The 14099-nt window shown below is 43.5% G+C and overlaps 1 protein-coding gene across 2 annotated transcripts in view; it reads right to left on the bottom strand.

The window, feature by feature from the left end:
* Nucleotides 1-188: 188 nt before the first annotated feature.
* usp19 (ubiquitin specific peptidase 19) overlaps nt 189-14099 on the bottom strand; it is a 104491-nt gene continuing 90580 nt past the window's right edge. For both annotated transcript variants that reach the window (XM_084436273.1, XM_084436274.1), the window contains exon 26: nt 189-1343. In XM_084436273.1, the coding sequence (XP_084292399.1) occupies nt 1209-1343 (135 nt within the window). In that variant the 3' untranslated portion in view covers nt 189-1208. The remainder of the gene's footprint in view (nt 1344-14099) is intronic.

Here is a 14099-nt window from a genome sequence, read left to right as displayed (position 1 = left end):
CGGTGATCATTTAGAAACCCTAGCAAAGTTGATTGTTTTCTGATTGTTTTATGATCTGATAATTAATAAAAACATTAAGTATTCTGTGGAGTAAAAATGTACTCTTGTAATGTCACTGAACTTTATTTTAGTTACAACTGTGTGTGTACAAACAACCTTTCATTTCACCCTAGCTTCTCAAAAAGGTTTTTATTTATATTAACCATTTATATCATATTCACAGCCGGATTCTGTTTGATCCCCACTTTATATATGTAGTCCATTACCAAGGAAAGGGCAGGTGTGGACAAGACTGTCCACTCAAACAGAACTGAACAGAAAAGCATCAGTCAGGGGGCTACTGTGTGACATGCAGTCATGCTCCTCGGACACCAAGCTTCTCATCTGTCAACCACAGGATTTTAAAGCTACACAAGAAAAATGAAAAGTTGTGAATGAGACAGATGGAGGGCCAGTAGAAGCATGATATCATCTTTATAAAACACACAACTAACTGAGATCTCATCAGCACCCATCACACTTTATACATCAACTGCTACGATTTCAAACCAGGTGACAGAATCCAAACACATCAGACCAGGCAATACCCCAATGAGAAGTAGAAAAAAACAAACAAACTAATAAACAACCAAACAAGCATTTTAAAACACACACACGCACGCACACTAAACCTAACAATTCACCCATGTCATAGCTTGTTGAAAGGGGATTTTAACTTTAAGCCCATGTGAGCGAGCCCATTACTGAGCCCAGCAGGGCCGGTAGGGCAGCGGTGCTCCAGGGGGAGCTGTGAGCGCCGAGTCACCCACACTGCCCTTCCACCAAAAAGGGCTGTTACCAACTGTGCTTCAATCAGTTACCATGGGCTTTGACCTGGAGGGCTACACAGGAAATCAACTGTGTGTGTGTGTGTGTGTGTGTGTGTGTGTGTGTGTGAGCATTGGGTGAATACCACTATACAAAATGAGTTGATCAGAGTATAAATGGGTGTGTACACAGATAAACGTGTCTCTGAGCATCAGTGTGTCCCCAACACAGCCGTGGCTCTATGCCTGAGCTGGTCTGTCATAGAAGCAGGGAGACAGCTGGTCCATGTCTGGTCTCATGTGGATGTCCAGGTCAGGGAGGGGGCAGAATGCACCCTGTTCAGCACCTGCCTTCGCTGGACTCTTCTGGTCTCGTCTGCCCGGTCGGACTGAGGCCACGCCTTAATCCACCTCCTCCATGTTGCTGTAGGACGGGGCAGCGCAGTCTCCAGAGAAGAGGTCGGAGCTCACCTCGGGGGTCAGTGTGGGGGGTCCTTCTGGGTCCAGGTCTGTCCCAAAGAGTGCCTGGTTAGAGGCCTGAAAAATAAACCAGCATTATTTAGATCAGGCTTGTTCTTTGGCTTCCCTTGTGTCCCTCAGAAGGACCCCAACCTGCCTGTAGACAACAAAACAAACAAGCCAACCACCTCTTAGAGTAAACAACATCAGATGGAACGCATGTGATCAGTCACCGTCGATGACAGGGCTGTAGACTGATGAAAAGATCAAATCACATCAGATTGAGGTTTTATTTTAAAAAGCAGTTGAAGGCTTGATAGCAGCAGCAATGAGATGAGAACAGGAGTACCTGTACAACTTATTGCAACTACAAAATTTTCCCATTTATCAAATGTGTCTGTCAACCGTTTCATTGAAAAGGCAAGCATGAGGTTACACATATTCATAAGTTTCAATTACATACTTTCAATTACATACCATTCATAGGTTTTGATTACAGACTTTCAATTACATATCATTCATAGATTTCAATTACAAACTTAAATTACATTGAAAAAATATAATAATAATAATATAAAAGACATGAATCCTCAGATGTGGTCTCTGTAAGACTGTCATAGACATGAATATTCAGATGTGATCTCTGTAAGACTGTCACAGACATGAATATTCAGATGTGATCTCTGTAAGACTGTCACAGACATGAATATTCACAGACTGATGTCAAGCTCTGTGTGAGTATTCCTCTAGCCATGTTCAAAACTAGATGATCATCACATACATGATCACATTATATTGCATATACATCATACATCATGACAGTGATCTGAGCCCAACAGGGTATTTCTAGCATACATACTTACTCTATACAAGAATACCTTGACCCACCAACACCCAACACACCAACTCAACACAGCCTGACTGATTTTGAACTCAGAAGTTCTAAAACTGGCATTTTCAACATGGTTTCAACGTGCGAGACCTTATAGAAAATCTAAAGATGAAAGGTATATTTTAAAAGCAGTGTGGCGTCTCTGCCGTTGTATCTGAACCTGTGGTAGGAGACATGTCAGAATGCAGAGATGTCCCTGAGACATGTTCACAGAGATGTCCCTGAGACATGTTCACAGAGATGTCCCTGAGACATGTTCACAGAGATGTCCCTGAGACATGTTCACAGAGATGTCCCTGAGACATGTTCACAGAGATGTCCCTGAGACATGTTCACAGAGACGTCCCTGAGACATGTTCACAGAGATGTCCCTGAGACATGTTCACAGAGATGTCCCTGAGACATGTTCACAGAGATGTCCCTGAGACATGTTCACAGAGATGTCCCTGAGACATGTTCACAGAGATGTCCCTGAGACATGTTCACAGAGACGTCCCTGAGACATGTTCACAGAGATGTCCCTGAGACATGTTCACAGAGATGTCCCTGAGACATGTTCACAGAGATGTCCCTGAGACATGTTCACAGAGATGTCCCTGAGACATGTTCACAGAGATGTCCCTGAGACATGTTCACAGAGATGTCCCTGAGACATGTTCAAACATGACAACACTGGCAGCTAGCCTCAGTTCAAGGCCTTGAAAAGGTTTCCCATACTACAATCAACCCAGACATGACAGCCCAGGCAGGCAGGGTGCTCAGGGTTTCACAGATGGACTTATTACTGCATTATGGCTTCTTACATCTTAGGACCCTTTCACACCTAATAGTTTTGGTCAGGTTTAAGATGAAGCTGCAACAAAGTTGTATTTTTTTCTGGTCAGCAAATCAACATCTGTAATCAAATGAGACATGGTTGTACAGGTTGTTGTGTATTGGACGGAAAATGCCAGAGGGACAATCACTTTGTCACAAAATCTCTTTGTTGCTGACAACAATGGAGTGACAGCAGTGTATTGCAATAGTATCTTTTATGATGATGATCTGGTGTCCAACCACATCCAGCAGTCGGTGCAAACACATGAGCACATCCCCAGACGTGGGAACAATGTAGGCGTACTGCTTCACCCCATTCAGGAGACCAGCCAGAGGATAAAGGAGAAGGTGGACCCTAGTTTTAATGTCATGAAGGCTACATGATAAAAATGCAAGCATCATTACCAGTAATGACATTCTTAGTCTCAGATAGTCTCAAACAGTAAAATTAATGCCTACGATATGTTCTCTGTGTAGCCTAATTATTACACAGAAGACGAGTGAGGTTGGCTGTTTATTTAATGTTGCATGAATTCACCACATTTGTCCTTTTGCTGCTAGTTATGGCACTGCTGTCTGTCTCTGACAAGTGTCAACATATAGGTTTGCTTCCTGTATTAGATCATATATTAACATATAGGTTTGCTTCCTGCATTAGGTCCTATATTAACATATAGGTTTGCTTCCTGTTTTAGGTCCTATATTAACATATAGGTTTGCTTCCTGTATTAGGTCCTATATTAACATATAGGTTTGCTTCCTGTATTAGGTCCTATATTAAGTCTGATTATGTTCTCTCCTGAAGCAAACCGAACTGTGGTCCACTTAGAACCGGACTGAGTCCCAGCTTTTCAGGACTATGGTTCGATTGTTTGGTCGGCACCAGAGTCCAAATATGAGTTCTCACCTCTCCAAATGAACCAGACTAAACGAGTACACACACCACGGTTCGGTTCAAATGGACCAAACAGGGCAGGTGTGAAAGGGTCCTTAATTAGAGCTCTCAGCAAACCTGTGCTGCGGCAAGTACACAGCAGAGGACAAGCATAGTATTGGACATTAAGCTGGACATCACATTTCAAGTGCAATCAGCCGTTCTGAGTTCTTACTGCTAAGAAAGAGCCTGACCCTGCTTGTGCGCATGTTAGAAAGACAAAGCGTGCAATTGATGTGTACATCCCAGAGAGCCTGGAGCCTGTGTGCTCTACAGAGCTGACTACAGGCACATGATGAAGCCTAAGGGCCCGAGTTGTTATATTAAGTATGGATGTGATTTCTTCCATGACTGAGGGCCTCCAGCAGGCCAGCCAGCATAGTAGGGCCCAATAAAGCCTGCAGGCGTGGGGCAGGGCTGTGGTCAGGTGTGGGGCAGGGCTGTGGTCAGGTGTGGGGCAGGGCTGTGGTCAGGTGTGGGGCAGGGCTGTGGTGATGTGTGGGGCAGGGCTGTGGTGAGGTTTGGGGCAGGGCTGTGGTCAGGTGTGGGGCAGGGCTGTGGGGCAGGGCTGTGGTCAGGTGTGGGGCAGGGCTGTGGTTAGGTGTGGGGCAGGGCTGTGGTCAGGTGTGGGGCAGGGCTGTGGGGCAGGGCTGTGGTTAGGTGTGGGGCAGGGCTGTGGTCAGGTGTGGGGCAGGGCTGTGGTCAGGCGTGGGGCAGGGCTGTGGTCAGGCGTGGGGCAGGGCTGTGTTCAAGTGTGGGGCAGGGCTGTGTTCAAGTGTGGGGCAGGGCTGTGGGGCAGGGCTGTGGTCAGGTGTGGGGCAGGGCTGTGGTCAGGTGTGGTGCTGGGCTGTGGTCAGGTGTGGAGCAGGGCTGTGGTCAGGCCAGAGGACCAGGTGCGTGCTGTGATAAGGAGCTGCGTTGCGTCAGCCCCAGGGCGTCCTGCAGAGCAGGGGGTAGACCAGGTTGAGGAACAGGGCGAACAGGGCAGCCAGCGTGGCCAGAGCAAAATAAGGAACATAGTCATCGTCAGAGTACTCCGAAATCCTGAGGCGTGGTCCGAGCTGTGCCCGCCCCCCTGCCCGCTCCTCCTCCTCCTCCCTCCTCCGCGCTCCCCGTCTCCTCCGCAGGGCGCCATGGAACACACCACGGGGGCCTTCGTCAGACCCCTCCTCTTCCTCCTCCAGTTCCTGCCATATTTGAGAGGCCTGCGATTGGCGGAAACCTGTGTCAGCTTCTAGGAAAGGGAGTGGCCTAAAGACACTGTGATCACAGCTACACCAACATCAACACCAACACGACCCTAACATACCTGAGAACAGAACCCCCTCTACATGTGTTTACATGTTTACTACATGTCTAGTGTTCTCTACGCTAACCCTTCTGAATCAGCGTCTGAACATCAGCCCCATCAGTCCAGACTCAGACAGGAAAGCAAACAAACCCGTCAGGGATCAGCCCCCATTCAGCCATGTAGCAGACATTCACACTCTTTATGAACACCAGCTTATGTCTGTTTAAAGAGCACTCTGAAGCCCCGCCCACAGGCTCTGAGACGAGCCGCAGTCATTCTCAGAGCAGACAGACGGACAGACAGACAGAGACCTACAGACAGACGGACAGACAGACGGACAGAGGTATGGGGTTTCACACGATTCTTAATTTTGAGTTGATAATTGGTTTGAATTAAAATAGAAAACTCAAACAGAAGAACTGAACCCCACCCTCATTAGCAGCTTCAGGTTTAGTAACAGGTTTAAGTTACATAGTTATCCATTAAAACCTCACAATCAACCATTAAAGTCACAAATTATCAGTTCAAACCTCACAATCACCCGTTCTGACCACTGTCAGCCATTTCTGATGATTATTTGGCCAGTTTACACAATGGTGCTGTAATGTCTTCCCAGCTCTGCTCAGTCTCAGCTGTTTGACGCCTTGCTGGTGTGTTCAGATGTGAGGTGTAAAGGGTGTGTGCAAGGCTGGTGTGTTCAGGTGTGAGGTGTAAAGGGCGTGTGCAAGGCTGGTGTGTTCAGGTGTGAGGTGTAAAGGGCGTGTGCAAGGCTGGTGTGTTCAGGTGTGAGGTGTAAAGGGCGTGTGCAAGGCTGGTGTGTTCAGGTGTGAGGTGTAAAGGGTGTGTGCAAGGCTGGTGTGTTCAGGTGTGAGGTGTAAAGGGTGTGTGCAAGGCTGGTGTGTTCAGGTGTGAGGTGTAAAGGGTGTGTGTAGCTTTCCTTCAAGCACTCACTCAGCTCAACTGTTTAGATGAACTAACCAGTGTCTCAACTAGTCTCAATGCCAGACCCATGAGAGTTATTTCGCTGATACGCTACGTAAGCTACGCTAACTACGTTACTGCATACTGCACATCTCTCTATGGGTCTGGGACAATTCATGCAAAATGGTGTTCAAATCCTGCCACTTCATTGGTAGCATAGGAATCCCAGCAACCCCAATCAATACTTTCACGATCTAGCGTTCCCACCCAGATATGCCCTGCCCATCAAACCTGGGCTAGGTTTCTCATTTGCACAACCTGTCACCCTTTCAATTTTGAACCGTCGATATGCCCTCAGAACACCAGCTTGGGCGGCGAAGTGGCAAAGATTCTATTATGTAGTATGCAGAGTGCAGCGACTCAACGTAATATTTGAGTCTGGAGAGAGACTAGTGGTGAACTAGCTAGAGAGCTTGACAGCCAAGAGACATCCCCTCTCTCTCTTTTTCTCTCTCAGCCATAGTTTGGTAGCAGAAGCACAAAACACAACATCCACCAGAGCTTCAGAGCTGGATATTAAACTACAATTCCCTCCAGAGGTGGATAATATTAAACTACAGATCCCTCCAGAGATGGATATTAAACTACAGTTCCGTACAGAGCCAGATATTAAACTACAGTTCCCTCCAGAGCTGGATATTAAACTACAGTTCCCTCCAGAGGTGGATATTAAACTACAGTTCCCTCCAGAGATGGATATTAAACTACAGTTCCATACAGAGCCAGATATTAAAACTACAGTTCCCTCCAGAGGTTGATATTAAACTACAGGTTGTATAGGTGTTATAGTCTAGAGAGTGTATAGTGTTATATAGGTGTTATAGTCTAGAGAGAGTAGGGCATTCACCAACTAGTCGAAAAGTCGACTATCAAACCACTAGTCGACACTGGTACATTGTTGTCGACTAGTCATTAATTTTGGGGGGTGGAATGTCCGTTCTTTCCAATTGTTAGTGATGCATACTGCAGATATACAGGAGAGGGCGCTGTCCGGACATGCGTGACTGCGTGCCCGCTAAGCATCCTCAAGAAAGTCCAGCCGAGACTCAGCATTACCGATGCGAGCCGTCATTTCTACTATTTTGCTCTCGACGGCTACGGTTGCTCGCTGAATGATGCTGAGTTTTTCCTCTTGTTTCTCAGACGTTTCTTTAAGTAGCGCGTACATTTTAGCAATGTCTGCAGCCAGTGAGGCATTATCCACGTCGGGCTTTTTGATGTTTGGCTCGAGGTTAGCATGAGGCGTTGCTTGGCTAGCAGTGGCGCCCTGAGCTAGCTCAGATTTTGTCGTGTTTGAGCCTTGCCTAGTGGAAATACCGGGTGTTTTCGCTTGATTAGGCATATTTGTCGGTTCGCACGTATAGTTCAACACAGAAGAGGTTAATTTCGAGTATTATCTCATAATATTATAAAATATACTGCGTCGACAGCCGGAGCACTCTTTTAAGCCGCCATGCCCGTTGCCCGCCTCCACGCGACTCAGGGGAGATATATTTTAATTAAAGGCAAATTAGATAGTAAAGAAGTAACATTACTTAATGTATATGCTCCACCAGGGGGCAGCAAATCATTTCTAAAGAAAATATTTGATTATTTGATTATTCGATAGCCACCGAATCATATGGTACCCTTAGATGTGGTGGAGATTTTAATATCCATCTAGTTTGGACACATCTCACCCATCCAAAGAAAAAGAGAAAAACCCTAATGCCACAATGGTTCAGCGGATGCTTCAAGACGTTTACTTGATGTGTGGAGAGAGTTTCAGCCAGTAGAAAAGCAATTTACCTATTATTCCTCATGCCATTCTATGTACTCAAGAATTGATTATTTGTTCATGTTTAATTCAGACAGACACAGAATCAAAGATTGTCATATTGGGATTAGGGATGTATCTGACCATTTAGGTGTATACCTTACTTTATATTTAGATAACCAAAGGAAAAATACACTTTGGAGACTTAATACGTGTATACTAAATAATATAGAATTACAGGAACAGATACAGAATGAATTTGAAAATTATCTCCAAAGTAACAATAATGGAGAGGTTTCTCCCACTACTCCAGGGGACCCAGCAAAGGCTGTAATCCGGGGTAGAATGATTGCTCTCACTGCATCCTTAAAAAAGGCTAAAAAAGATTAGCTGACCTACAAGAGGAAACGAAGATCTCCAAGATTAAACATACAGAACAAAAATACCTACAAATATTAACTCAAATAAACAAAATTAAACAGAAATTAGACAGAAATTGAGAGTTTAACATGTTTTTTGAATGATTTCACGGTACCCACCCACATCCATTGTATGACCAAAACGGTGGTAGAGCAATTATCAGACTTTCTCAAAAGTGCTAGTTTTGTCAATGTTTTGATCTGAACCATTGTATATGATCATAAGTAACCTTAGAACAGGGCTAAACATGCATTTTCCCTTTACTACTCCTTTAAATGGGACTCTCACACAATGAAGTATTTGGGAATAAAGTTAACAAAAGACTTGCCAAAACTATTTGAAAGTAACTATAACCCCATTTATAACCCCATTAATAATGAGATAAAATCAGATATCTCCAGATGGAATGTGCTTCCATTAGACATGAGTAAACGAATAGAAACTGTTAAAATGAATGTGTTACCATGACTATTGTATCGTTTTCAATCTCTGCCTTTAGAAGTCCCCCAAAAACAATTAAATGAATGGGATAGGATGATTTCAAGGTTCGTCTGGAACAGCAGAAGACCTAGAGTAAGGTATAAGACGTTGCAGTTAGCAAAGGAGAAGGGAGGGAGAGCTCTTCCTTGCCTACAGGATTATTATTATGCGGCACAACTAAAGCCTTTAGTTAACTGGTGTGAGCCACACTACGAATCTAAGTGGAAGACCCTAGAAATTAAACAAATGGAAACATCAATACAGTCGCTATTAGGAAATAAAAGTCAAACCGAAAGGAATTATAATAAACTAAACCAATGGACTGTGTTCTCATTGAAGATGTGGTTTAAGGTGTTGAGGAAATTACAATTAGAAAAACATGGCGGTATCCTGAGCTGGGGGGCGTATGACCCAGGATTTGCTCCAGTTAGGATGGACGGGAGGTTTAAACAATGGGTCTGGAAAGGTATCACAGCTTTCTGCTCAGTCACCACTTCTAGTGGGCGAATGCAGAGCTATCAGGACATATCAGATTCCTTTGGATTAGAAAAGTGGAATTTCTACAGATACCTACAAATTAGGGATTATTTTAACAAAAATATAAAAAACATAGAGACTAAGGAATGCTACCTGATCAATATATTTTCTAATGCATATAAGAGGTGATAATAAAATTTGGTCTCAAGACTGTATGGAAGTATACTAGCCTCTAGAAATCAATTAACAGAATACATTAAACAAAAATGGGAAAAAGAGTCAGACTCCCAAATAACAGAGGAGGACTGGACAGAAATATGCGAGACACAGGCAACTACTTCCAACTCCAGATCCTGGATGGAGTTTGGGTGGAAGAATCTAGTACGATTTTTTATCACTCCCAAACTAACAGCACTGAAAACAGGTGTACAATGCCAGGTCTCTGTTGTGAATCTCTATGGCTGACCATTTTCATATTTTCTGGGCCTGTCCAAAAATACAACCATATTGGCGAGAGGTGACAACTGAGATTTAAAAGATATTGGGTGTGGAAATTGACTACTCATTCATTACCTTGTGCCTAGTATAGGGGCTTCCCAATGCCACTATATGTGGTGCATGTCTGCGAAATGTTTGACGCGTGCCGATTTGCCAGCGGCAATAACAACTGTCCAGAGCGTTACCTTTGCCTTTTGATAGATGTCCATTTATTACTTATAGGTGACAGTAGCATCCCGGTAACATCATATAATTAGTTAGGCAGCCTAAAACAAGTTTACTGCTCAACCCATCTGGCTCCGTGGCCACGGTCAAAAACTGTATGTTTCCGCCGGCATGCACACCTGTCCCAATCACCCCCGTGGTACTCATAGAATCCCCTCAGGGGTAACTGCCCCCCATTGGCCCAAATGTGCATTACTCCACAAATAACACACACACATAACAAATATGGCTCTTACACCTAGGAAAAGTCCCAGACTCTGTTCTAGATGAGGATAAGTACTTATTGAAGGTACTCTTGGCAAGTAGTAGGAAAGCCATAACACGTAAATGGCTCCAGTCTGATCCTCCAACAAGGGGTCAATGGGTAGGGATTATAAATGAAATATACAGTATGGAAAGACTCACTTTTAGTTGACGGCTTAAGTTGTTTTCAGACCAAAAAGCGAATACGAAAAGCTTAAATAAATCGAGAATTTCGCCTAATTAATTTCCGCAGCCAAACCTTTCACACCAAGTGCAGTACGAAAAAATTGCATTCCATGCATTCCAAACAGAATTAGTGGAAAATAAAAACTCCATGTCAATCATTTTCATTCGGTCATCACGAGCCAGATGCTCCACCGACCACTTTTGCACCTACGTAGGCTACTTTTGCTACAAAGTGTCACAAATCAAATTGTATTCAGCGTTTCAATGTTGCATCTAACACATCGAAATAGCTGCAGTTGCATAGGCCTATTGACTGGTTACATGCAGTCTGATTTCGCTATAACGTTATCAGAAACCTTCGTGGTCATTGTAAAAACAAGTAGGTTAGCCAACTCCAATCACTGCTGTCTGCTGCTATAGCTACACTAACGGCACTGCAAGTTGGCCTCTAGCCTATTACAGAGTGGTCTACAAGTCACGTTAGATCTAGACCGTCCAGGTTTATTAGGCTACAGTAGGGACATAATCATAGCTATTCTACGCAGTGATCTCCCACACCAAAAATAGGATTTATGCAGACGGGCTCTTCAACAGGCTCTTGTGCTGTGCTGTCAGCATGTTCAGCTTGCAGTCATTTGATTGTGATGTGCCTGTCAGGCCAGAGAAATCCGCAGAAAAATCAAAACATTTGTGAATTTTTTTTATTTATTTTGGAACATGGAAATTTCACATTTGGTGTGAAGAGACTAATTGAGAAATATGGGTTTTGATTTATTTTATTTTTTTTCACAAGAATATTCACATTTGGTGTGAAAATACCTTTAGGTTAGAGAAATGTAACAAGTACTGGAGGAAATGGATTATGTATGTACACCACTGATATAATGCCCATAGATAATCTGATAATGTTGGGACATGTGTAATGTGTAAATTGTGATTTGACTGTACGACCCATGATGACTTATGTATGTTTATTTTGATTTTTGCCTTTCTTCAATAAAAAAAAGAGTTGAAAAAGAATTGGAATCCAAGCCGCACACCATTGTGGAAACATATTGATGGCCGAAGAACAAAACCCCCTATCTGAAAAAGAAACTTTTTTGAGAAACAAAAAAAAAACGTGTTGTTTTCTTGCAGAATGCTATTTTTTAAGGATACCCAATCATGCAGATAGGAGGTTTTGCTCTGTGGCCGTTGATATTACCATTATCATATAAGGTACTGAGAATGAAAAGTGGATGAAAAAATTATGTATAGGGGCCCTGCGTCTGAAAACCACTGGTCTAGAGAGAGAGTGTATAGTGTTATAATGTGTTATATACAGTAGGTGTTATAGTCTAGAGAGAGTGTATAGTGTTATATAGGTGTTATAGTCTGTAGTCTAGAGAGAGTGTCTATAGGATTAGTGTTTTATAGGTGTTATAGTCTAGAGAGTGTTAAGGCCCTGACACACCAACCCGACATCAGAGAACTAGCGTTGACGAGGGCAACTGCTGTCGCCTTGCGTCGCCTCCTGTTTCAGGGCCGACAAATTTCACTTGAACACACTTGAACAACAGCCAGCAGCCGAGGAGCGAGCAGGTTTCTGCGCTTGCCTGAGATGAGATAACGGGAGGGGGGGGTTAGCCCAGTAGTTTCGAATATATAGTTTATCTGCGGTGTGGCCAACTCCCATTTGTATACCTCTTTCTACTTGTCAAATCATCAACTGTAACAAAAGTAATTGACTCTTTCCCTCATTAACTTAGTTCCCTCATTCGATAACCCATTGACTTCCCTCCACAGCTCCTTCAGCAACATTTTAATACATTGAAACCTTTTAATTTAGAATCACGTCGTAGTCTTCCTTCCTTCCGTTTATTGTAACCCAGGGGTGTAGTGGAGGGTAAACCCAAGTAAACTCGGTTCACCCACCTCTTTAAAATGAGGCTGAGAGTTTACTCCTTTTACACTTTAAACTGTGTTTGAAAAGAAACCAAGGCATTAACTAATTTTCTTCTCAAGTGGTCACATTTAGATTCTGAATAGAATGCACTGATAGCCGATGCAGAGAAGAGCAGAAAGATTGCTGCTGAGGTTTTCCTTCTACTTCATACAGTACTTTTACTTCATTTACGGGACATGGAATCAATTGTAATGTCACTCAAAAATCGTTTCCCCAACATTCTAGATTACATTATATTCAACATTGCAACAAAATGCAGCAGCAGGCTACACCGAAATGCAGTTCACATTGGGAATAACGATTTTTCTGAAATGTGTCATAACGATTTGGGCAACCTGACCAGTTGAAAATAATATGCGTGTAACAAATAAATATGACTATGACTATAGAGCGTGTGTATAGTGTTATTGTGTTATATAGGTGTTATAGTCTAGAGAGAGTGTATAGTGTTATATAGGTTAGTCTATAGAAAGTGTATATAGTGTTGTGTGTTATATAGGTGTTATAGTCTAGAGCAGGGGTGGCCAACCAGTCAGAGACTAAGAGCCACAAAAATTACTGTGGTACCACCCAGAGCCACACCATATATACCAGCGTTCCTCAACCTTTTTTTCAGTCACCGCACCCTTCATAAGTACTTAAAATCCCAAGGCACCCCAGTCTAAAATAAGAAGAAAAACATTATTGTTGGGTTAGGCTGGACTGGGCTGGGTTAGGCTGGGCTGGACTGGGTTAGACTGGACGGGGCTGGGTTAGGCTGAACTGGGCTGGGTTAGGCTGGGCTGGACTGGACTGGGCTGGGTAAGGCTGGGCTGGACTGGGTTAGGCTGGGCTGGGTTGGGCTGGACTGGACTGGGCTCGAGATTTGAGGCTTTGAAATGTCCCAATGATGTCTGGCATATCAGACAGAATGGCTTACCATTACGTTCTATGAAGAAAAAATTACTCTTCCCACTCGACTAAAAAATGTCCTGTGTTCGTCTTCATATTTTCTTTTAGCTGCGCATTTCTTTCCAGCCATTCTTTGGTTGTGTACAGTAGCCTAGGCTACGTTAGCTTTTGTCGTAAAAGAGAATGACCCACGCAAAGCAAATTATTTTGTTTACAATAGGTGCGTTTACATGACAAATATTTTCCAATCTGGTTGATTTCAAGCTGATTGCAGCTTGAGCGTATACATGGGATACAAAGTAAACTGGTTTGATGTTTACATGCGACAACGAAACAAATGTTTCGAACGCGCACACAGCCGTGAGTGATTGCGTTACGATGGTTACAAACAGCTGACTACGGAACTGTCGAGCATCCCTTGATTAGTCAAGTCTTGAACATGCGCAAAATGAACGCAGAACGCAGCATCAATCCGTTTCAAGGTAGTATACATGACGGACCAAACGGTTTCGAAAAGGTTTAAACTACCTCCTTGAAAGCGATTGGAATTTCAATCGGGTTGGGGCATTTCAGTCGGATTGAGGCGTTTATAAGACATATTTTCAATCGGTTTGGTCTTCCAAACCTATCTGAAACCGATTCAAACTGTCCATGTAAACGCACCTAATAATTTTGTTACCAAGGTGATTTGCTACCTATATGATTGGTTTGAAGTGGTTCTCACGCGACTTCCTCACTAGCGAAACGAATCATGATTTTATGCCAAATCTGCAATAAACTAAAATGGGCGGGAAGAAAT

This window comes from Borostomias antarcticus, assembly GCF_949987555.1.
Source record: "Borostomias antarcticus genome assembly, chromosome: 3".
NCBI lineage: Eukaryota > Metazoa > Chordata > Actinopteri > Stomiiformes > Stomiidae > Borostomias > Borostomias antarcticus.
The sequence above is the reverse complement of the archived record's forward strand: the minus strand, read 5'-3'. Positions and strand labels throughout refer to the sequence as shown.